Source organism: Aptenodytes patagonicus, chromosome Z, assembly GCF_965638725.1.
Source record: "Aptenodytes patagonicus chromosome Z, bAptPat1.pri.cur, whole genome shotgun sequence".
NCBI lineage: Eukaryota > Metazoa > Chordata > Aves > Sphenisciformes > Spheniscidae > Aptenodytes > Aptenodytes patagonicus.
Genome location: NC_134982.1, coordinates 45,523,815 through 45,548,864, shown reverse-complemented (window position 1 = coordinate 45,548,864; position 25,050 = coordinate 45,523,815). Strand labels below are relative to the sequence as shown.

The 25,050-nt window shown below is 39.8% G+C and overlaps 2 protein-coding genes across 3 annotated transcripts in view; both read left to right on the top strand.

The window, feature by feature from the left end:
* KIF27 (kinesin family member 27) overlaps nucleotides 1–20,583 on the top strand; it is a 31,232-nt gene extending 10,649 nt beyond the window's left edge. The window contains exons 5-18 of one of the 2 annotated variants that reach the window (XM_076362498.1): nucleotides 5,651–5,731; nucleotides 8,034–8,240; nucleotides 8,789–8,964; nucleotides 9,358–9,491; nucleotides 10,040–10,195; nucleotides 11,256–11,461; nucleotides 12,329–12,526; nucleotides 12,886–12,999; nucleotides 14,056–14,232; nucleotides 14,867–15,082; nucleotides 16,101–16,307; nucleotides 17,130–17,328; nucleotides 17,785–17,949; nucleotides 19,619–20,583. In XM_076362498.1, the coding sequence (XP_076218613.1) occupies nucleotides 5,651–5,731; nucleotides 8,034–8,240; nucleotides 8,789–8,964; nucleotides 9,358–9,491; nucleotides 10,040–10,195; nucleotides 11,256–11,461; nucleotides 12,329–12,526; nucleotides 12,886–12,999; nucleotides 14,056–14,232; nucleotides 14,867–15,082; nucleotides 16,101–16,307; nucleotides 17,130–17,328; nucleotides 17,785–17,949; nucleotides 19,619–20,082 (2,700 nt within the window). In that variant the 3' untranslated portion in view covers nucleotides 20,083–20,583. Of the gene's footprint in view, nucleotides 1–5,587; nucleotides 5,732–8,033; nucleotides 8,241–8,788; nucleotides 8,965–9,357; nucleotides 9,492–10,039; nucleotides 10,196–11,255; nucleotides 11,462–12,328; nucleotides 12,527–12,885; nucleotides 13,000–14,055; nucleotides 14,233–14,866; nucleotides 15,083–16,100; nucleotides 16,308–17,129; nucleotides 17,329–17,784; nucleotides 17,950–19,618 lie in introns of both variants that reach the window. The other variant, XM_076362497.1, reaches the window with a different exon arrangement.
* A 3,796-nt stretch (nucleotides 20,584–24,379) lies between these two features.
* GKAP1 (G kinase anchoring protein 1) overlaps nucleotides 24,380–25,050 on the top strand; it is a 32,824-nt gene continuing 32,153 nt past the window's right edge. The window contains exon 1 of the mRNA XM_076363318.1: nucleotides 24,380–24,452. The gene's annotated coding sequence lies outside the window, so the exon portion shown is untranslated. The remainder of the gene's footprint in view (nucleotides 24,453–25,050) is intronic.

Below are 25,050 nucleotides of genomic sequence, written 5' to 3'. Positions count from 1 at the left end.
TGTTTGAGAAAGGGAAAAGAAAATCCAGATTCTGCCGAAAGCTGGCTTTCTATAAAATAAAACAAGGTCAAAGGACCTTTACGAGAAGTCTAGTTTTTGGGAATAAAATGGCAAGATGGGCGTCATCACATCCTAGCAGATGTGATCAATAAAATAATAGCCGTGTCCCCAGTAGTGAACAAAAAGGAAACCCAGGCATTCCTAGGCATTGTGGGATTCTGGAGAATGCATATTCCAGGTTATAGTCAACTTGTAAGTCCTCTCTATTGAGTGACCTGAAAGAAGAACTATTTCAACTGGGTCCCCAAGCAGCAACAAGCATTTGAACAGATCAGTCAGGCAATTGTTCATGTGGTAGCCCTTGGGCCAGTCCAGACAGGACCAAATGTGAGAAATGTGCCCTACACTGCTGCCAGGGAGCGTGGCCTCAGCTGGAGCCTCTGGCAGAAAGCACCTGCAGAGATCCAAAGTCAGCCTCTAGGGTTTTGGAGCTGTGGGTATAGAGGATCTAAGGCCCACTACACCCCAACTGAAAAGGAGATACTAGCAGCATATGAAGGGGTTCAAGATGCTTCAGAAGTAGTTCATACTGAAGCTCAGCTTCTCTTGGCACCGCAATTGTCTGTACTGCATTGGATGTTCAAAGGAAACATCCCCTCTACCCATCATGCAACCAATGCTATGTGGATTAAGTGGGTAGTACTAATCACACCATGGGCCTGAATGGGAAACCCCAACGGCTCTGGAATCCTGGAAGATATCATGGACTGGCCAGAAAGCAGAGACTTTGGAGCATTGCCCGAGGAAGTGACTCATGCTGAAGAGGCCCCACGGTATAATAAATTACCAGAAAATGAGAAACAATATGCTCCATATACTGATGGGTCCTGTCGTATTGTGGGAAACTATTGGGAGGTGGAAAACTGCTGTGTGGAATCCCACATGACAAGTTGCAGAAGCTGCTGAAGGGAAAGGCAAATCGAGTCAATGTGCAGAAGCAAAAACCATCCAGCTGGCCCTAGATATTGCAGAACAAGAAAAGTGGACAGTACAGTACCCATACCACCACCCAAAACACCGTACGGTACCCATACCACCGCTTGAAACACTGTCCTGGGCCTTGAAAAGCAAGTTCTGTGGTGGTATGGCATCCCAGGAAGAATTGAGTCAGACAATGGGACTCATTTCTGGAACAATCTCATAAGCACCTGACCAAGAAATATGGCATTGATCAGCTGTATCACATCCCCTATCACGCACCAGCCTCTGGCAAGATTGAACGATACAGTGGACTGTTAAAGACTATACTGAAAGCAATGGGCACAGGGACATGTCAGCAAATTTAGCAGATGCCACTTAGCTAATTAATACCAGAGGATTAGCTAACCGACCTGGACCTGCCCAAACAAAAACCCTATGTATTGTAGAAGGAGATAAGGTCCCTGTAGTGCTTGTAGAGAACTGGCTGGGAAAGACAGCATGGGTTGTTCCTCCCTTGGGAAAAAGCAAACCTGTTTGTGGGACTGCTTTTGCTCAAGGACCCAGGTACACCTAGTGGGTAATGTAGGAGGATGGGAAAGTCTGATGTGTACCTCAAGACATTTAACCTTGGGGGAAAATAACCCATGATTTGAGTTGTATGTTTTAGGAAGTACTACAGCAGGAATCACCTAAACCAACAGAGAACAAGCCTTGCAAAAAGCCAGGCAAGTGCAGCAGTGACCCAGCCTGAGCTGGTTTTGATGTCCAGTAACTCAAGACAACAATGCCTCTCCTGTCCTGAGTGACCACCATAACAGACAGAACCCAGGTCATGGACTGGATGAACTCAGTGGACATTTTAGGAACATTTTACGGATATTTTACAGGAATGGCCCATAGACTAAGGGAATGATACCTGTGTGTAAATCAAAGGAGGAGAAGGGGGGGATGGTTACTGAGGTTGTATTGGATAGTGTGGGACTTGAGCATGACATAAATGGTATGGGATACGGAGTGGACATTGTACTGGGTCTGGATGGGATGGAGTTAATTTTCTTCATAGCAGCTTGTAGGGTGCTGTGTTTTAGATTTGTGACCAATACAACACTAGTAACACACCAGTGTTTTAGGTCTTGCTGAACAGTGTTTGCACAGCATCAAGACTGTCTCTGTTTCTCCCTCTGCCACCCCAGTGAATAGGTTGGGGGGTGCGCACAACCAGGCAGATGATATTTCTGGCACAACCAAAGAGACATTTCATGCCATATGACACGCTTAGGAATAAAAAGGGAGGGGAGGAGGGCTTAGGTACGTTAGCTGTCTTTTGCTCAGGAGCTGGCTGGACATCAGTCTACCTGTGGGAGGTGGTGAGTGATTGGTTTTCCATTAATTGCCTTTGCACTACTTGTCTTGTTTTCTTTCTCTCTTTTTCCACTTCACCTTCACTTACTGAACAATTTCTATCTCCACCCACAAGTTTTCTTGCTTTTACTCTTTCTTTGCTCTTCCCCTGTCCCATTGGGGTTGTGGGGGGGAGGTGAGTGAGTGGCTGTGCTTAGCTGCCTACTGGGGTTAACCCACAACAACTACTTTCAGTTGTCCTGTAAACTCAGAAATTGTTTTGAATCCTGCAAATAAATTAGTCTGTCAGAAGCATTACAGATATAACTACAATGCAGATATTTTCACAGATATCAGTGTACTTACAGATAACACATGGGCTAAGTTTTGCAACTTATATCTAATATTATCTAATACTATGTATGTAGTGTACTAGTCTATCTAATACTATGAAGTTGCAAGTACCTCATCTATTAAGTAATTTCCTAACCTGTATTTCTTCAGCAATGTCCTCACCAGGAACTCCTGCATTTCCTTTTCTTTACTATGCCTTCAGCTAACTGAGTTTCTAAACTATTTACAGATTTCTCTGTCTCATCACTTTTCTAACACTTGCTTTTGTATTATATATGAGCTTTGTGCTTTTTGGTGGCATCATACTTCTTTACAGTTTTCTAGCTGAGATGAGAATTTCAAAACAAAATATGGGATTCTGAGCATGCAGATATCCCATGAGGATCCTGTCATGCCAGTAGCTCTGATTAGCTCTTTCTCATACAGCAGATAATAATGCTAGATAATGACCTATGGGGAGAAGAGCTCTCAGACTTCTCAAGCATGATAGTGTCTCCTCACAGAACTGACACATGATCAGATAAATAATTCTTTTGGGGAACATCTCCATATATATTTAGGAAGTGCATATTTTGGATGTACTGAGTTAAAATGTTGACTATGAATAAAAAAACATCCAAAATAATGCAGATTAGTGTACAATAAACAGAGCCTCAAATGAAAATTAATTTTGTAACTTGAAATACTTGTACACTAGTTTGAAACTGAGTGAAGTTCTGATGTAAGATGAACAGCTCAGAAAAATTAATCTGAGTCTGTCTTGTAGTAGAAGACGACAGTGCTCCAACAAGTTAGATTTTTATAACATCCACCCATATTCAGTTTGCATACCAAACTGTGATAAGCCTGTAGATTGTTATCAGGCAATTGCATATACAAATTCTGTCTTCTCTTTGTTCTTAATCAATCTAAATCACAGCTTTTTTCTTACTTTTTGATTTTCTTCTGTAGCTTATTTTAAACCTCTGTTTCCCAGGTTCGAAACAGTGTAAGAGCTGAGTTTAAACTTAAATTTCCCCAGGTGAGTATGCCATCCACAGCCAGGAGGAGATGGTTAGGGAGAGGCTAAAATAAACGAGAGAGTACAGACTCTAGAGCAGGGCTTGCATATGGACGGATTTAATAGCTAATAGTGGACCTATTCTTGTGCGTACATACATATTTCTTTGCTAACAGCTATGATTGCCTGGATAATGCTGTCTTACATAAAATAAAAATACTGATGTAGTGGGTTAGCCATAGCTAACAGCCAGACTCCCACCCAGCCACTCAGTTACCCCTCCATCCGCAGGACTCGGGGAGAGAAAATAGGAAGAACAGGAATGAGAAGGCTTGTGGGTTGAGATAAAGACAGGGAGATTGCTTACCAATTAGAGAACAGTCTCAAATTGGGGAAAAACTATTTAATTTATAGCCAATTAAAAAAAAATTACTTATTTGGGTAGTGGGGAACAAAAAGACAAACACTAAAACACCACCTTTCCTCCCCCTCTTTTCCAGGCTTATCTTCACTCCCTCACTCCATACTCTTGTCCCTCACTGCCTAGTGGTACAGGGACATAGGGGGGTGGTTCATGGTCAGTACACAGCGGTTTCTCTCTGCTGCTCTTTCCTCCTCGCACCTTTCCTCTGATTCGGCATGGGCCCTGCATGGGCAGCAGTTCTTTCAGGAATATCCATCTGCTCCAGCATGGGTCTTCCCTAGGCTGCAGTGTGGGTATCTGCTCCACCATGGAGCGCCTCCTCCTTCTCTTCCTCCTGGTGTTCCCTCTGCTCTTTCTTACTCTTTTGGTTCCCTCCTCTTCTGCCTGTCTGGCATTTTGTGCCCTTTCTTAAATATATTATTACAGATGTGCCACCGTCTTGGCTGAGGGGCTCAGCTCTTCCCTGCAGTGGGTCCACTGGAGTCGCCTGGAACCGGCTGTGTCTGGCATGGGGCAACCCTGGTCTCTTCTCACAGACGCCACCCCTGCAGTCACCCCTACCAAACCCTTGACACACCCAATACAACTGAGCAAATGTATTCTGATTTTAGTTATGTATGTTTAATACAATATGGACAATATGCCCCTTAGTTTTCTATCGCTTCATCCTGCCCCACTCTGTCACCATGCTAACACCTGTGCAAGCTTCTTTTTTTCTGTAGTTGGCTCAACTGTGCATAATGATATAGCACCAGTGGGGGGCAGGATACACTTGTCAACTACGTTTAGTAGAAACATTTGCATTGGTACATAGCCTTTGGAAAAAGTTCTGTTCTCTAAAGAGACATCAGGTTTTTGAGTACGTTCTTAAAAGCTATTAAGAGTTGTCTTTTCTTGGAAGAAAGATTGGTAAGCTAGTTGTACAGAAGTATTCAGTTTTAGAACAATAAGACATGATGTTTCCATACTTTGTATTTGGCTTTTACAGGCTTTCTGGAAGAGTAACATTTGGAAGTCTCCTTCAATCAGTATTGGATTATTTATCCACAAGAACATCTGAAGAAGCATTCTTATGGTTTCTTTAATCTTTAGGCTGTTATCTGAGCTGCAGAATGAGGACAGCTGTTCTTATTTTTTCATTTGAAAAGTGTTTTAATCTTATGGTTGATGCTGGGATCTTGTGGCTACATCTCACAGCACCCTAAAGACAATAATTGGATTTAGATATCTACTTCAATAAAGTAGCTTTGGTTATGGGTACATTATTCCCATCGGAAGAAAGAAACTTGTCAGAAGAAAATCAATGGATCTGGTAGAAACCACAGATAACCACTTAGACAATTTGCCATACATACCTCAAAACTTTGTAGTTCTGATCACATCTTTTAACAACAAATGAGGTTTTGGGTTTTTTCTTTTTTCATTTTCCAACTGTAAGAATAATAATGTCCCCTTTTCCCCAGCTGAACTTTTCTTTTATTATCTAGCAGGCCCTAGCTATGGATGAAGAAGTGTTTAGCCAGAAGGATCATGAACTGCAGATACTGCAGAATCAGATAAAGACATTACTACAGGAAAATGAAGAACAACTGGAATCTTTAAAGGAGGCTCAAGAAACACACAGATTACAGGTATTTTTCCTCCGGTACACATTACATATATCTGTATTGAACCATCCTTCCACTGTATGAATGCATTCATTATTTCAAGACAGGTCCCTCAGGACTTTTTTGGACATAACTACCTGTCAATCTTACAGGCATTTTGTTTGAATTAGAGCTGTATCACTTAATGAGTTGAGTTCATCTAGTGAATGAAGCACAATAGTGTGATTCCTGAAGTTTGTATCTCAGCCTAGCTGTGCCACAGACTTCCTGTATAACATGAGGTGAATCATTCACCTTCTCCATGCTTCCTAAAGCATAACACGCACCCCTCTCCCCAGATGTGTATTATTGCTAAGTAGTTTCAGGACAATTAATGAATTAGGATTTGAAAGGCCTTTAAAGACTATAAAGATCCTATAGAATGCTTTAATTGAAAGGTTGTATAGAAACGTATTTTGTGATAGCTTTATTAAGAATTAGAGTATTGTTCCCTTTTGACTTTATAAGACAGAATTTCATCCTAATTTTCTGAGCATTTACTATTAGAGAAAACTGAGTGACATAGTGGAAACACTGCTTGCCTTCTTCCTTCTCTAAACCTTGTGCTTGCTAATGAAATTATGATGGGTAGTAAGTTTCATTTCAAGATCCAGGAGACCATAAATAGAATAGTTAATATTCTCCTGTGTTGCATGTCACATGGATGATAGATAAATTATCTGACTTTTTAAAAGAGAAAAGCATAAGCATGGCTAGCTAGTACTCTTCTCCTTATTCTACTTTTTCTCCTTTTTCCTCTTCTTTGCTGATGGCTTGGGGAGAGTCAATGAATGAAAGGTAAGTATACTAGTCATTGTCTTTTTCTTCCCTCTGTCACTTTCTTTTCTGTCACCTCTGGCTAGGTTGTTTGGTTTTTTTTAACCTGTACAGCATAGTGTCAACTTACTACACTGAGATAATGCTTATATAAATTCTGGAGGATACAAGGTAGAGGTAATGAACAGAACCAGTCACAGTGTAGGTAAAAGATCATGATTGTTTCAGTATCAGAGGCAGGAGAGAAGCTTGAGAGCTCTCAGGCACCATTTTGGTACTTAATCCACTAAACTGCCACTGTTATTTTAAAACATATAAAATAGGTAGAATAATGAAAAGCAAACGCTTCTGTCAAGTATTTTAAGTTGTATTCAGAGGAATATGTAATTTAGTGTTACATGATAGAATCAGAACTTTAAAAGTAGCACATACTAGATAGATACTAAATGTTTATACACATATGTGTGTATCAGGTGTTGCACTGTGGGGTTGTATGTACAATGGTATCAGGGACAAAGAGTCTTAAAAGGGTTAAGGATAGCTTCAAGATGGATCAGTTGGCCTTTACTGCTTCCAAAATCATAACAGATATGGTATTCATATATATATTCTATTTCCTATGACACAGGAATATTATGTATGGTATTCCAACAAAATGTCAATTTGCAAGGAACTTGCAGTCTAAGTAAAGAAGATCTAAAGAATGAATAAAAATATATTACTCAAAGTAGGAGAATGCAAAATATCTTTCATTGAATACTTTTGGCTGACTATCACTAGCTATTCTTCAACTTTCCTGTTGTTACTAGGCCAGATTTTAAAGGTACTTTGAAAAGAATTGAAAGGAATAGAGGGAGTTGAAAATGGATATAATCTCGGCCTTATGGATGAATCAATTTAGGTAAGATAAATAGTTTTGAACAATGTACAGAGACTGCTGTAGGAGAAGCAGATAAGTAAGTTCTCCAAACTAGCGTTACCAGCAAACTTGAGGCTGGGTAGAAGAAAAAGAAGTAGCCTGTACAAGGGATTCTGGGATCATGTACGTGTTTATGTTTATTAATACAATAATCTTTAAAGTGGAACTGCTCAAAGAGGAAGAGGAAGTCTGTATACATGTTTAATTAATTAGACTCAGACCATGTATTTCATTTGAACATTTTTGTTGAATTCCCATTTTATTTCTCCATAAACACACATGTAAAGCAAACACAGGCTGATAAGTATGTCATCTACTTCTCACTAGATGCCTAGATAAGCTAATGTAACTTGCCTGGGATAGGTCTTTCTGGGCAAAAATGTGTCTAAAATTTATTGGAGTTGGGGTGCGTGTGTTAGGTTAATAATATATCATAGAATTTTCAGTTTGTTGCAGAATTTGTGCACTGCAGAAGAATTTAGGGTCAGTGATTTACAAGATTCATGACCTTTGTAAGGAATTTAGAAATGATGAATATGATACAGAGCTCATGATCAGCAACAGTTTTGCTTTGCCTTTTTTCCCCATGAGAATGAGAAAATGGTGGAACAGCAAATGCTTATTGATCAACTAAAAGAAAAATTAGAGAAGTTTACAGATGTGAAAACTTTGGACTTCTCAAGTGCTTGTGGAGATGGGCCAGCTGTTGTGGCATCTGCAAGGAGACCATACAGCGTCCCACTCACAAAGAGTCTGCTACACTCCCTTCACCCACCTTCAGGGACAGAGACCCGAAAGGTAAGGTCTACCCAGATGTTACATTTTTTTCCTTTACTTTGTAATGGTTATAGTTCAGTAATTAGACTTGACATGACAAATTATGGTGGCTTTCTCAGATGCTGTTTAGCTTCCCATTGAAGACTGAAAAATTACTTTTTAATGTCTTGCAACATATGCTATGCCACAATTGTCCAAAATGTTTAGGCTTGAAATTATCACTTACAAGTGCTAAAGCTGTAGTCTTTTTTGGTGTTTTCCTGGGGTTTTTGAGGGTTCAATTATGACGCATTATAAAAAATGAATGATTATTCTTACGAATAGATTGAATATGTTGGATAATTAGTTGCTAACAGTGCCTTTCACATTTGGAACAAGTGCTCTACGCTCTCACAAAACCTTTTGTTACAAAGGTATTCAGAGTTATTATAGAAAACCTCTGTAATTTTGCTTACAAGCTCAGGTGATGACAGACTTTTAAACTGAAATATTTTTAAAATATCAGTAAAGAATGGCTAAATTGTTGCAAGCGTTTTTACCCATCACTTTTTTTGTGTGCTTTTTGGCAGGTGTATACCAGCCCCCCTGCCTTCTCCCTGGCCCGGGTAATGGCAGAATTCCGTGCTCGCAGCCAGATGATACTGAGCAACATAGAAGATCAGGACAAAGTCCTTCACTGCCACCTCTCTGATCAGAGCGATGAAGAGGAAGAAAATACAGACAGCAAAAATAAAACTTCATTTCAGTAATTTTTTTGTTATTCATTAATTTTTGTTACAGACAAATGTATAGCAAAGGTAGTATCACTGCCTAATTCTGCCATAATATTAGACCATTTGTGATGTTACTTATGGTAAACTTATGGGACCAACTGGGCATATTACAATTACAAATATTACAAAATATTACAAAATAAATATAGGTTTTTGATTTAATAAAGATTGCATAATCTTTATTAATCTTTGGGGCCAGAATCTACCATGAAGATCGGGGGGGTGGGGAGTAGATGGGAAAGAAGGTACAAATGCTTATATGAGTTTGGGATTCTTCTCTGTTAAGATCAGGTACTTTGCATGAAACTTAAAGAAAAAAAATCCCTGTGTGTTTGGAAGGTAGCAAGTTTTTCATTCTTCCTTAGGCATTCCATAAACCGAACATGGACACGAAAACAGGCTTCTCTGTGCTTTCTTTCTGATCTAAGTGACATGAAGTGTCAAGTAGACAAGTCTGGTTTATCCAACAAATCTGCACTACAGACTGACACAACCACAGGTAAAATGGAAGTCATGAGAGCAAATATTACAGTATCAGAATACACAAGAATGTCTTTAGCACATGTAACTTTTTTTCCCAGCAAAATATGTGTATTTGATACAAATATTTTTTTGGTTATAATTCAACGTAGGCTTTCAAGATTGTCGTCTTCTTCCCCTTTCTGAAACTGATGTCAGTGACCTTAATGTTTAAGTAATACTTATAAGCCAGAAAGCACTTCACACATCAAAAAGCTCTTTAGATATAAATCTTCAGTACTGCTTCAATGTAAGAAAATAGATGCTATTATCTTATCAGAGATGCACTGAATTGCTTTCAGGAATATTTTGCCTCCCACTTAGGGTCTTGAAATGCTAGTGCATGCCATCCTTTCTTTTCCCGTTTAGACACATGGCAGGGAAAAGACTCTTTGTGCTATTCTCTCCCTTGGATTCTTTTACTTCATATGGAAGAACTCCACACATACAATATTCCAGAGCACCATCTTTTGGACACAGAGTGTACTCCAGATTTTTTATCTCCATATTGTTTTGTTTTCTTTCAAGGTGAAGAGATTGACAGCCTCCAGAGAAGTCATGTTTTTAACATGCAGAAGTTAAAGAATTCAGAGTTGAGACTCACTGAGGCCGAGCAAAAAATAAGAGAACTTGCACTTAATATCAAAATGAAAGAGGAACTTATTAAGGAATTAGTAAGAACAGGTAACTGGCTACTATAGGGAAAATTAGAAAGAAGTTGTTCAGAAACAAAAGAAATGGCACAAAACTTCTCAAGTCCTGCATGTCTTAGTTTTTATGTAGTTATCTTATGCAAGAATACTTTTAACAACTTAAAGATTCATAACTTTCATTAATTACTTGTTATGATTGCAGTGAAGGCTGTAAATTTTGATTACAGCCTACTCTGCTATGATACGCAGATGTATTTGTTAAATATTTTTTGTGCTTTGCTGATTATTGCTTTTATCCACCAATAGTGTAATTTTTCATGTATGCTCAGTGCTACTGATCTCTTCGTGGACATGTATTTGTCACACAGTGTCTGGGATAGGAGAGAAGATACATCACTGTGCTGAGAATGTAAGCATTCCCAGCACTGCAGTAGAGAAGCAGGAGTCAGAAGTGGATGAGGGAAAAGGTCAGTGTCCCTGTTAGCCTACATCCCTTACGTATCTGTCCTTGTATATATATGCCTGACAGAAACTAGCCTTATGATGACGGTAAGGATCTCTTTGCTCAACCCCGTCAATCACACTCTTCTATGTGTATCTTCTCTTGAGGTTATCTTTTGGCACCGAGAAAGATTCTGTGCCCCCAAAAATAGTACTTTGGGAAAGATCGCCCAAACAGGGCAAGTCAGAGAGTAGAAACACAATCCAAAGTTGTTTACTGATTATTAAGCTGAAAGCTGAGTAATAAATAAATGGCATATTCTTCTGGAAAAAGCAAAATTTATGAAATACAAGAGAGCCATTTTGGCAAAAACTACAGCAGGCAGAAGCATGTTACTTTATTTGGCACTCAGATGGTACTTTATTTGGTGACATCAGGTGACTCATGAAGAATTCAGATTTAAGACTCCTTCCTTTATCTCATTTCAGAGTTAGAAAGGAACTGTATGTTCCTTTAGGGTTGGAAAATGTCTCATAAATTATTGGTTTAGCCAGAATGAAGTAAGTAATGATTCCACTACAGAATTAAGTATTACATTTCAACTGATTATCCTGCTGTTTTTAAACTATTTGGATATGCTGTCTTTAAGGTAAGGATGCTCAGTCTGTAAGCAGGCAATATTCTTTGAAGATGACTAAACTAGAGCAAGAATCTGAGCAGGCCAAAATGGAACTGGCTGAAACACAAAAGCGTCTTCAGGAGCTGGAGAGTAAGGAGCTGAGAGACATTCCTGAGAAAGCCAAGTTACAAAAAGAGTTCCGGAAGAAGATGGATGCAGCTAAGTTGAAAGTGCAGGTATTTCTGATCTGACCACTATGATTTTCAAATCTATCACCTTTGAACCTTAACGCTCTGCTTGTAAGACTCTCATCGATTTTACACATTGGAAGCTGGTTGGATTGAAGTAGCTAATGAGAAACTTAATACTGTTGTACTTAGAATGCTATTTAACATATATGTGGTTAGATACATAGAGTATTTTCTTGGTAGATAAGAAACCAGGAAAGAGGTGGGTGATCTGAGGTGCTCATACACCATTGTATGTAGTACCATAAAAGAACCTACACAAGGAGACTGTTACAAGTTTATCACCTGCCGTAAATAAAATTGATGTTCTATGAAAATACTATATAAATTCCAGCTCTAAGCAAATCACTGTGATGGTTTGCAAGACCAGGCCCAATACAGTCATATTTGTTTGGCACTGACCTTCTACTTTTAAGTTCTGCTATACCTAAGTTTAAATCCTGTGTAGGGCCAGCTTAGGTGCTCTGTGCCTCTCAGTCCTAGAATGGTGGGTCAGACAAGCAACCGTACAGAAAGAGGTAGCTGGCTTAGTGACTTGAGCTCGGGACCAGCATTCTGGCACCATTATGTCTCTGCACATTTTCCAGAGCTGTGATTTCTGTTAGATTTTACTACTTTCATTGCGTTGCCAGGCATGAACTGTATCTCTATCTTGTCATGTTGCTTGAGATTAATTCTGCCTGTGCCAACTTTACCAGATACCTCAGAAACCACAGAAATAACGAGTGATTGTTTGGGCAGAAGTTATTAAGTCTTGCTGACTCTAAGAATTCAGTGAAGTAAAGAATGAAGTCGAGTCATAATTTAGTTTTAAGTTTTCCTGCTATTAAGCTGAAATTTGCCATGAACGTTCAGGCCTTACAGAAGAAGCAGCAAGACACTAAGAATCTGGCTTCATTATCTAACCAAAGTGAGAGACAAGCAACAGAACTAGAGCAGAACGTGGCTCAGATGAAGCATCAGCAGACCCAGCTACAGAAGAGACTGTGTGAGGAGAGCGAAAAAAAGAAGCAACTAGAAGCAGAGATTCAGCGGGACCAGCAACAAATTAAAGTAGGATTCTTCCTATTTCTTTATGACAAAGAATGAGATGAGCCGATTTTGCCTCTGCTTCCCCAAAGACAAGAAACTATACTGCCAGGCTTTCCATAGTTTTAAGTAATGACTTTCTTGACAAATGCCCGGAAGAAATTGTCTATAAACATTTTCACAGAAATCTTGTTTGCCTTTCTCTTCAGCTTTTTTTTTTGTGTTTTGTTTTATTACATGTTGTCTAGTCCTGAATTGCAATTTTACATGTAAATTTAGGGTTAGTGTTTCAAATTATATACTTGCGTGGACTCTGACATTAAATGCATTTTAAAAACAGACTGACTGAGGAAGGACGAATGGGGTTTTTTGTTTGTTTATAGGAACTTCAACTGAAAATGGAGCAACAACAGAAGATCCTTAAACTTAAGGATAAAGAGATTGCTGCATTTAAAAATAAGAAAAATAACTCAGTGGCATCTTCACAGAAGCTACAGGTAGCTAATCTATTCTGAATTTGTGTGGGCCCTGAAAAAAAAATTTCTTTCTTCATCCATAGCCATCTTTGTAAAGTGTTTGGAAGAAGAGTATTCCATCATAGTTTTGTCGTCTTTTTTGCTGTAGCAAAAATTGGGAGTATAGTCTAGCAGCTCCTATACTCTTTTTGAATGAAGGAAAGGAGAAGCTCTAATGTCTTTTCTTTCTGTGATTTGTCAAAGATGCTGATTCAGACACCTGAGAATTCAACAGGTTTGGTTGTCTGGCAGGTTTGAGGGTGATCCTGATGAGCTCTGTTACAAACATTCCATGGTTGGTTGGTTTGTTTGTTTTCCCCTCTGATATAAATGACAGAGGTCTATGGTTTCGGTTGTTCCTAACAGGGTTAGAAAAGTAGGTGTCCTATGCAGCAGTGTAACCTACATTATTTCAGATGTGGACACTGGAACATGAGAGTTTCATGAGTTACCCAAAGTCTTTAAAGGTGAAAAGAAGTTTTAAAAGTTAAATAAAGGCAACTTTTTAGCCTTACCAGGAATATATCCACTGATAAACTGTGGCTTCAGAACAAATTTGTAATGGACTGTGCTAGCAGGATCAGAGCTCTCATTTACTGTCTTTCTTTCTGTCAACATCATAATTTCTTGACACTTAATGTTTTTCCACAAATAGCTGGTCTTGGGCAACTATAGTGCAATGAGGATGGGCTAGCTGAATTCTTGTGGTACCTTCCAAACCTAGTTGCTGTGATTATATAGAAGACATCTATCAATATATAACTGTTCTTAGAAAAAGAATACATTTCATTAAATGCGTCTGATGCAAATTTGTTTATACAAGATGTAGCAATGTAACATTGCTGAGCCTCTTTTTAAGTCAGTCCAATTTCTGTATTATTCTGAGTCAAGATGCTGTTGCAGAATTAATGTTAACATTAGAAATGTCAATTTCTTCTACAGTTTTATCAGTTATTCTAAAAAAGGAAAAACATAATCATAAAATTCTGACCCAAAAAGTCCTGGTTAATGCTCTCTGGATCTCTATTTCAACTTCAGAAATTAGAAGAGCAAAAGAAATGGCTGGATGAAGAAATGGAAAGAATTCTCCAACAGCACCAACAGTTAGCAGAACTAGAAGAAGATTTAAAGAAAAGAGAAGCCATTGTAGCCAAAAAAGAAGCACTATTGCAAGAGAAAAGCCATCTGGAAATCAAGAAACTGAGATCTAGCCAGGTGATTTAAGAAAAAACATGAAACTTGCCACAGTTATAGTGCTGACTGAAAGACTGGGGAGCGGGGAAGGCAGATAGCCGAAGAGGCTCAAGCCATGTGACCTGTGTTTCTACGACTGCCATGAAGTTTTTGTGTGGCTTGAGCAAATCAACATTTAAAATGTGAATAACACAGAATAGTGATTTTTATTCACTTTTTCGCCCCAAAATTCCAACAACAAAACAAAACAAAACAAAATCTGAACTGTGGAGTTCTGTCATTGTGGAGCATTAAATAATACGCTATCTAAAAATGACTCCGTCCTTTTGCAAACTAGAGAACATGACAGGGAAACATTTTGCGTTATTTATTTTTCAGTAGCAAAAGTGAATAGAAATTGAAGTATCATTGCCACTTATAATGACTAGCCCCTTTAATTTTTAGTATGTAGAAAACTGCACGTTGAGCGTTTTTGTTTTCTTTCATATTTTGAGTAAATAGTAAATTTTATGGTAGCTGTCTACTCAAAATAAATGGGTCCCGTTGCAAGAAGCAGGCAAGTCTTTCACTGCAGAATGTGACGGTCTCACCTATATTTTTCTTACTGGAAGGAGTATCTCAGTTTTATATCTATGGTTGCTGTGGTGTTTTTTAGGCTTTAAACAAAGATAGTATGAAATTGTCTACTCGCTTAAGTGTGCTGGATCGGGAACTGTGTGATAAAGGTATGCAGCTTCAGGGCAGCACCACTGAAGATAAGACAGACATTTTGGAAAAAATTCAGGTTCTCCAGATGGAAAGGGATCAGCTGCTCAGAAGAAGAAGGAGTGTGGATGAGAAACTGAAAGATGGTAAAGTGTTGTCAACTGAAGTAAGTAAGCACCTCTGAGATAAATACAGGTTTTAGGTAGTGTTGTATAATAAAGCGTTCCAATCAGAACCTAAAATGTCTCCAAATATTAGACAAGCTAGCACCAGGGAACTGAGGTTGCGTACTTTTGGGAATAGCAATGTTAAAATACTGCTATGATAGCACTACTTGCATACCTGCGAACAAAGTTTATGTTCAGAGGGACTTAATTCAGCTAGTGTCTTGACAAACTTCACTGGCCTAAGGATCATATAATCAGAAATAAGGGAACTGGAAGTTCATCAGTTTATCATAGGCAGGTATTTTTATGTCAGGACATAGAACAAGGCAATGTGCTCGTACAGTGATGCCCCTTGATTTTTTTAATAGGACTTTGTGAAAAAGCAAACTTCACCTGAAGGCCTCCATATTTTTACAGTGAAAATAAGTCATACTACCTGGATGGTCCACACTTGAGTTAATCAGTATAATTACACTGCAGATACAGTAAATTCATAAAAAATGCACAGATTATTTTTAGGTCTTGAGAAGCAGTATGGGCATGTGGCTGAGGTGATAATGTGCCAGAAAGAACCCTACTTGCCTCACTCCTCAACATCTTCTGAAGTGTTTCAGTGCATGCATTTCTGCCACTTTCCTACACAAGTTATGGTCACCAAACTCCTTACTGACCTCATTCATTCACTAATCCAACAGAAAACTAGCACAACCAAAAAGATAATAGTAGAAGTCAAACTGTGGAGAGGATGAAGGAAGGATAAAAAGGGAAACATGACGTTTGTGATGAACCATTTGATTGATCTCTGTATTATGGAAGGGGTACTGTGGCAGAAAAAGACAGATGTTGTAGATTTGTATTCTACCTCTTATTTTTCCCATTCCATTCTCTGTACTACTACTAGTTTGTTTTGCCCTTTAGTTTCACTCTTGAGAATGAAGTTAAAGAATGTCTTACGTATAGAAAGATTAATTCTACACTTTTTTTTTTTAAAGATCTCACTCATGTGTTTCTCTGTAGGAAGAACACGTCCTTTTCCAGCTGGAAGAAGGAATTGAAGCCCTGGAGGCTGCTATTGATTACAAGAACGAAAGTATTCAGAATCGCCAGCACTTGCTTAGGTCATCTTCTCAGATTCTTTCACAGAGTGAGAATAATGTAATAGGAAAACTAGTTTCCCTGTCTGCTGCAGAGCTCAGAGCTATCCTCTTCAAATATTTCAACAAGGTTTGTTTTGGCTAATGAATAATATTTTATCCTATTTTCTGTTACTATTCTAGATAATGAAATGAAATGGTGTCAAGAAATAAAGAGAAATTTAACAAGCTTTTGGTGAAAATCTCTTCAGGTTACACACATCTGCTATTAATTCAGATATTTTTAATTTTTACATTAACCTAAATAGGATACTTGTGTGTTAACTTTGTATATCTTGTTTTGGGGTCATTAGCTTAAAAGGTGCTACAAATCTGGAAATTTCCTTGCTCCTTTCCAGTGCTCTGTGTTGCTAACTTTTGGAGCAGCAACATATTTAAATAGTGTTGTTGTACTGAAATTATTCCCAGCTGCAGGCTTCATAAAGCTCAGGCTAGTATTCCTATTTTTTTTCTAAATCCAGTATAAACTCTTTTTGCATAGACTGCCTGCAGTGTGTACACCCAAATACTGAAGAATCACACTGACATCTGGAAACAAAATGAAATGCATTAGGACATGGTGTGTCTTTGTGACCTTGGGTGAACCTTGGGTGATTTTGTGAACAAGTTGTCTGTGGGATGCAAGTTGGAAGTTTTCCAGAATCAGGAAAACACTGTTGTTTCAGTTTAAATTCTGCACAGGGTATTAAAAAAATCCACTAGTCCATATGATCAGAATGTACAGAGCTCATTTCTAAAGTGTGAACTTGTAGCAGCGGGCAAGTCTGTTTCCAATATAAGCTTACGGCTTTTAGAGACCATTGCTTTTGTATGCTTTAATCTGTTAAGCAGAAAGCTAAAAGCTTTTATGAAAATGGTTTGATAAATCAAAAGAAGTGTATTTCTTTCTTAGATTGTTGGCCTACGTGAGTCTGAACGTAAATTACAACTGCAGATTGAAGAACAGGAAATGAAGGTCATAGACCAGGAAAACATAATACGTGAATTAGAATCTGCACTTGAACACGTCAAGTTGCAGTGTGACAGGCAGCTGACCCTACAACACAAAGAACATGAGAAAAAACTCCAGTTAATATTACATCATTTCAAAGGTATTTGCTTCTTGGGGGAGATTATACAGCAAGTATATCACTACTGAGAAATATCATATTCCAACTGAAAAAAAAAAGAATAAGGTTCAGAGATATTATTTTGGCTGTCACTAATTCTGATGTTGTGTAGGATGCTGAGGAACAGACACATGGTGTCTGTATCAGTGGAAAACAGTATTTTTTAAAGCAGTATCAGAATTGTTGTATTTTCATACTGAATTTGCTGATATTGGAAAGTTGAAAGATATGGGTCCTGCTGATCTTGATCTTCTAAATACTCCTATTAAAACTGACAAGTGGGGTTGGCATGGCCTTTTTGATCCTGTGTCATACTAGTTAAAATGTACACACTGCAAGCAAAGTGTCACCAAGATACAAGACATACTCTGTCTAGTTGGGCATCTTGATTTTTTGCACAGAGATATTTGGTTCTTAAACTAGTTTTACTTGTCCTAGAACAAGATAGTGAAGGTATTGCAGAAACCTTGAAAGGGTATGAAGTAAAAGTCCAGCAACTGGAAAAAGACTTATTTTTCTATAAGAAAACCAGCAGAGAGCTGAAGAAGAAATTGAAGGGCCTCTTTGGAGAGTCATCCCATCAATTACTGGGATCCACTAAATGTAAGTATATTATCTTAAAATATTTATGCAATTGTCAGTAGACCATTTGAAGGGTGGTGAACACACAGAAGTAAATCAAATAGACATAAAACCCATATCTTTACTGAACTAAATGTTCTCCAGGAATATATTACACCTCTTCCCCAGTTTCAAAGGAGAGACAACATTGGTTTGTAGCTGTAACAGTGGTATACCACTAGTTTAAATTCTTGTTCTGTTTTCTCTGGATTCTAACATAATTTCAGCGTCTACAACCTCCAACTGTTGTGATTAAGAAAAAGGAATTTTACTATCTGAATGTGTCTGAAGGACGTTGTAACTAACAGCTTTGTCATATGCCATGCTTTTATATAGGCTGCTCCCAGCACTTGATTTTATAAAAGTTACTTACTGGGAGATTGTTAGTGAAGAATTCCATACTTTCAGTTCCTAACTTACTTTAGTTAGTTACTAAGGCTAAAAGAGAGGATTTATACACTTGTAGGGAAAAAAAAAGAGCTTTCTAATGTGATTCTGTGCTTTGACACAAAAAAAACCCCAAACCAAAACAAACCCAAAAAACAAACCAATGACCAACTGCTACTATAATTGTTCCATGTCCTACTTGCCAGAATCCAAACCTACAATAGAGCTATTCAGGTGGAGGAGAAAAGAAGGTTCAATTTGTGTCACTATTTTGCTTGTCTCACACCTCTTGATGCCACCACCGATACCTCATATGCACAATACAGCCTTCTTGGCCCTGTATTTCTTCTTAAGGCTCAGCATGACTGGTTCTTCCTCCCAATGGATGCTTCTGTTTCTTTCCACTCGGGCAGTGCCATGCCTTCCTAACACATAGATGCTGATCACATACCTGCTGCTCCCACAGTGAATTAAGGCTCAGCCCTTGCCCTCCAGGCTGGGTAACGAGCCAACACATTCATTACTATAAAGTACACTGTCAAACTGTGAACATGAATATTCTAGAGGCTGGATTTTAAATGAGCGTGGGAAAGACTATTCTGTGTCTGATATACAAATAAGCATGTAGTTCAGGACATGTAGCCATGTGGGAAGACACCCATCCCAGCCAAATTGTAGCAAGGAGAAGAAGGGAGAAGATCCCTGTGAATTTCCAACTTTTTCAAATACATATGTTCGTAAGTTTTATAAGAAATACTCTGTATTTAGTTATTTTTCCTTTGAATACATTTTGAGGCATGCTGCAATACAATGTAATAAAAACACTTTGTAATTTGTTGCTGAGCTTTAAAAATAATAAAAGCCCTGTGTGTACCTTACAGTCAAATTTGCAGAATGTGTTCTGTGTGTTGCCCTAGTGTAATTGCTGACTGCCTTTGAATATATGAATAATTTCATATTTGACTGTCATGGTTCAGTTGTTTTAAGACTGCCTACTAGGATACATTACAAGTTAGAACGGTGAGACTTCTATTACCAGCACCTAGTCAGAGGAGAGTAACAGCTAATACCTCTGATGTTTTTGTAGATGACAAACTTTTTAATAGAAAGGACAAAATGTGAGGTGCTGATAATTTTTTACCACGTTCACACTACAAGTTACTGATGCTGTAAAACCGTATTGACTAACTAATATTTCTTGATGGCAGGCACTCAGAAGAGTTTTAACTTTTAGCTATTTATCTCCTGATAAATTTCATTTTAGATAACAGTGCTGGTGATAAGGCATCCAGTCAAGATGAAGCAGAAATTGCTTCTGAAGAATTCAAGTCGACACTTAACCCTGAAACCAATAGTCGACCAGGGAAAATAAAAGAAACAGACAGAGCAAGTATTTTAAGAGCACAGCAGAATTCGTACAAGCTTGGAGAAGATGTTTCAGAATTTGGGTGCAACAAAGAATGTTTGTCAAGCACTAGTGATGACAAAACAGGAACAGATGAAGCTCAGCCTTCAAAATCTTATCCTCAGCTACCTTCTGTCATCCAGAGACGAGAAAGTGTAATGCAGTTTCAAGGAGTAACTCCAGTAAAACTATCTCGCCGAGAGCTACGTCATATTCCTCCCTCCGAATTATCTTTGAGACGCTCAAGCCTTGGAGTTGGTGTCAGTTTTATTGCTCCAGATTCCATCGAAATGGACAAAAAGCCTAGTGTCACTAAGACATAGTTACTCTTCATTGCATTTTTAATAGCTGTTGCTACTGAAGCAACTGTATTAGATTTCTTTGTTCATGGTCTTGTTAAGTATCAACCATGGATAAATGAGTAAGTGTTCTTTAGTTCTTGCAGCTCGCTATCAAGTTGTTAGGTGTTATGCTCATACAGTTTCAGTGAATCCGAGATGGATTTTAATTAACACAATATCTAAGAACTTTCATTCAAAGGCCTTTTAACATTGAAGAAATTATTTATATTGGTTTTTTGCAGTAACTTCAAAAAATATAAATGTTTTTCAAAAATTGCACTGTGAAGTGCACTGCACTTATATAACTTAGGTTTCCTAGAACAATATAGTACTTCACTTTCTTGGGTCAGAAACAATAACAAACTATTTAATTTATTTGGATATATAGCTAGAAAATTTAGTTGCCAGACCATCACCTAGTATTGATAATGACTGGCTTCTGTATGCTTTTTATCTAAAAATATTTTATATGAGCCATGTTTGAGATCAAAATCAGTACCTAAAGATAAATTTGTTCCTGAAAAGGAACATAAAAGTACTTACTTTTTTTTTTCTTTAGGGCTGTGTTATGAAATTGAGAGAATTGCTTATTTCACTTTCTGTTTTTGTTTGTTGGGCTTTTAAAGAATTGCACTTGGCCAGTCAAAGTGTGGTATTTATTTCTGTACTACTAAAATGGAAAAAAACCCAGAGGACCAAATTCAGCATCCTCTAGGTAAGCCAGATGGACCAATATATTATTTTGTTTGTACTAACTAGTCATGTCCTTTCACAGACAAATTATACTTCTGGATTCCGTATCTGCTTCAGAGCAAGGATTACACATACCCTTCGGTTTACTGCTATGCTGTTGTTGGTAATGCATTCAGGATGAAAAGCAAATCTTTTTTGTAAGAGGACAGTGGTCACCGAGAAGCATACGCTTAACAGCTGCACAAAGTTGAAGGCAGAGACCAGAATGTCGGCATTTAAATGAGATTAACACTTCTAACCGTAACTCTTTCCTACATAAAAAATGGCAGTGTTGAAAGTAAGGTTAGTTTTATTTTAGTGGTGGACTTCAGCCAGTCATGTTTGAAAACGTTGTCTTAGATTATTAGATGTACTTAGGAAAGGAATTTTTGCTTTCTGCTATTGTTTAGGCAAGGTCTTGTGTATAGCATGTGTGGTTATAGGTATGAAAGAAATGCATTTTTCCACACTGCAAGCACAGTTCAAATCTGCCCACATTATAAAGATGCTATTACAGCACGATAAATGCACCTATTGTCTTGTGGCACATTTTTCTGAGTAGACTGCAAAGTATTTCATTCTAATGAGATAGATAAACCGCTTAACATGTCAAATGATTGTATCTTTCACAGTTATACCTAATTATCACCTATTGTTCAGCTGAATTGTGAGGTAAGGATTGGGGTCTTTCTTGATTGTTTTTGGATTGGGCTTGTTTTTACTGTCATGGAAGTACTGAGTCTTAACTGATGTTAAGTTTAATATTAGTGTATATATCATTCACTTAATGTTTCTAGTCAAGAAGCAATAAACAGAAACAAGTAAATACAGTTTCAGATGTGTACTTATTTACTACATCTCCATATTAAGTGAAGGAATTGTTGAAGGCATTTCTTCTGAAGGTAATATTGTGCATTATCATACACCTCATACTACCCTATAAATAAACATGAATTCCTCTTCTTTTTAAGTTTCCTGTTCTTTATGGATGCAAAATAAGCAAGGGAAAACGTAGGAAAGTACAACTCAATTGCTAGTAGATGTCAGCTGGTGCTCTGGAGGTTTCTGTAGCTGTGACACTGCAGATTAGGTACTCATTCAAGCGTCAGACTCTGTATGCCATACGTACCCATTTCAAGACACAACTACAATGTCGCCTAATGCTAAGGTAGATAAATACATCAGATACGTTTGTGATCTTTGGAGAAGTGGAAGAATTGTTGACCATGAGAGGGACCTAACATAAGCAAAGCAATGAGAGAGGCCAGTAAGGCAGTCATATAGGGAAGAGAAAAGTAAACAGTGATTTATGTTCTCATTTATTTAACTCTAATAGAGCTAACAGACAAAGTGGTTTTACCTCTTCCACAATATGTAGCTCCTCTTGTTTCTGCTAATGAAAAACAAAACTTTATCTAATAGGCTTTTATTATCACTCTGTTTTACTTCATGTTATTCATGGGCATTTACAGCCTTTGTTGACATTTACCTGATGTGCAATATGGGAGTAAAAACAACATGGAGCTAATTTGCAGTGACCCACCATGCCATTATTTCACTTATTAACAGTTGTTTCTCCTGCTACATCCTGCTAAAATTAACTAAAAAAAAAAAAGCCATGCGTATAATCTGCTCTGTTGTCCAGCTAGTAACTGTGAATATAAACTAACTTTACTTATGATCTGAATTCTCTTATGATGATTATCTGAAGACTGTGATGGCTGCACTTCTGTAACAGACTCTTGCCCTTTCCATTACCCTTTGCTTAGTGCTGCACATTAACGGCGGAGTTACCCCCTGCAAGCGGCTTGCAGTTCTCCGATTTGTGTAAATATTGCACCACCTTTGAGAAGCAAATCTGGCTCTTAGTAAGTTAATGAAAGTTTCACCCTATCTATACCGAAAAAGTTCCGCTCTTAGTAACTTAAAGGCGAGATTTAACAGGTCTTGAAACCCCAACTATGTGTGTGTGGTGAGGGACCTTCTGTCCTGGCAAAGCAATTTTCAATCCAACCGATTTGAAGGTTCCAGCCTAAATGTACTTTTATTGCGCAGCCAGTAAACAGTATGTCAGTTCTCATTTTCAGGATTAATGTGCTGATTAAGCAGGTTATTCTATGTAGGGCTTCCAATGAATCTGAAAATATTTTGTAAGAAAAACTATTTGCAGGGCATCACTTCAACAAATGCACGTTTTATGCATTTCTAATATGATGTAATTTTTATTCAACGGCGAACACTGAATACAATCCATCCAACACAATTACATCCAGTTGGCGGCCGGTCACGAGCAGTGTTCCCCAGGGCTCAGTACTGGGGCCGGTCTTGTTCAATATCTTTATTGATGATCTGGATGAGGGGATCGAGTGCACCCTCAGGAAGTTTGCAGATGACACCAAGTTGGGCGGGAGTGTTGATCTGCTCGAGGGTAGGAAGGCTCTGCAGAGGGACCTGGACAGGCTGGATCGATGGGCCGAGGCCAATTGTATGAGGTTCAACAAGGCCAAGTGCCGGGTCCTGCACTTTGGCCACAACAACCCCATGCAGCGCTACAGGCTTGGGGAAGAGTGGCTGGAAAGCTGCCCAGCAGAGAAGGACCTGGGGGTGTTGGTCAACAGCCGGCTGAACATGAGCCGGCAGTGTGCCCAGGCGGCCAAGAAGGCCAATGGCATCCTGGCCTGTATCAGAAATCGTGTGGCCAGCAGGAGTAGGGAAGTGATCGTGCCCCTGTACTCGGCACTGGTGAGGCCGCACCTCAAATACTGTGTTCAGTTTTGGGCCCCTCACTACAAGAAGGACGTTGAGGTGCTGGAGCGTGTCCAGAGAAGGGCAACGAGGCTGGTGAGGGGTCTGGAGAACAAGTCTTCTGAGGAGCGGCTGAGGGAACTGGGACTGTTTAGCCTGGAGAAAAGGAGGCTGAGGGGAGACCTCATCGCTCTCTACAACTACCTGAAAGGAGGTTGTGGCGAGGTGGGTGTTGGTCTTTTCTCCGAAGTAACAAGTGATAGGACGAGAGGAAATGGCCTCAAGTTGCGCCAGGGGAGGTTTAGATTGGATGTAAGGAAAAATTTCTTTACTGAAAGAGTGGTGAAACATTGGAACAGGCTGCCCAGGGAAGTGGTGGAGTCCCCATCCCTGGAGGTATTTAAAAGACGAGTAGATGAGGCACTTAGGGACATGTTTTAGTGGGCATGGTGGTGTTGGGTTGATGGTTGGACTCGATGATCTTAGAGGTCGTTTCCAACCTCAATGATTCTATGATTCTATGATTCAATACAGCGAACTTGGTTATCCTGCGAACGGTAACCTCATTAGCCTGGGTTATTTATGCTATGATCTATAATCACACCACAGACAGCGCACTAGCTGAAAGAAACAAAGCAAATGAACAATGGACAAGGGTTGTTTTTGCCAGACTGACTGGACGCCACGGTTACGAAGTACAGTGGTGTAATTTGCCCCCGGCTAAAAACCTTCAGCGGTCCACGCAACCAACAATTCCGGTCTTCCGGAGTTATTTCCCCCAACACGAGCCGTCCAGCTGACCGCTAGTGCTCGTGACGGGCGGTATTTTGAAGGAGCTCGAGGAAACACTTCGCGTTTCATCCCGGCTGGCGCAGGTAGGGTGTTCCGCGGTTCGAGAGGGTCACAGGGCAACGGAGGCACGCACCCGGGCGCTCTGCCGTTAGCCTTCCTGCCCCAACTTCGCGGCCCCCCTAACCCCGCACCCCGGCGGGGGGCGCCGGGCGCGGCCCACCTCCCGGCCCCGCTGGCAGGGGGGCACCCTCCACCCGCCACAGCGGCCTTGAGGCGGCCGCACACCGACAGCCGTCGCACAGCTCCGCCCCGGGGGACGCCAAGGTTTCGCGCAGCCCCGCGAGCGGTACGGCGCGTCCCAGCCCGCCTCGACCTCCGTCACGGCGCCGGGGCCGGCGGCGGCCCTCCCGCGCTGCACGCCGGGCAGCGCCGGCCCGCCGGCCGCCCCGGGGGCTGAGGGGAGGCGGCGCCCCTCCCCGGCCGCGCGGCCGCCCCGCGCCCTGCAGTTATTTTGATCCCGGCGGGAGCCCGTATCGGCCGGCGGCGGCTGGGCTGCGGCCGTAACGCCGCCGTGACGCAGCGCCAGCAGCGCAGCGCGCGCCCCGCTGCCCAGCGCCCAGCCAACCAGCGGGCGAGGGACATAAACAAACCCGCGGGCCAGCGGCGCGCGCGCGACGGCGA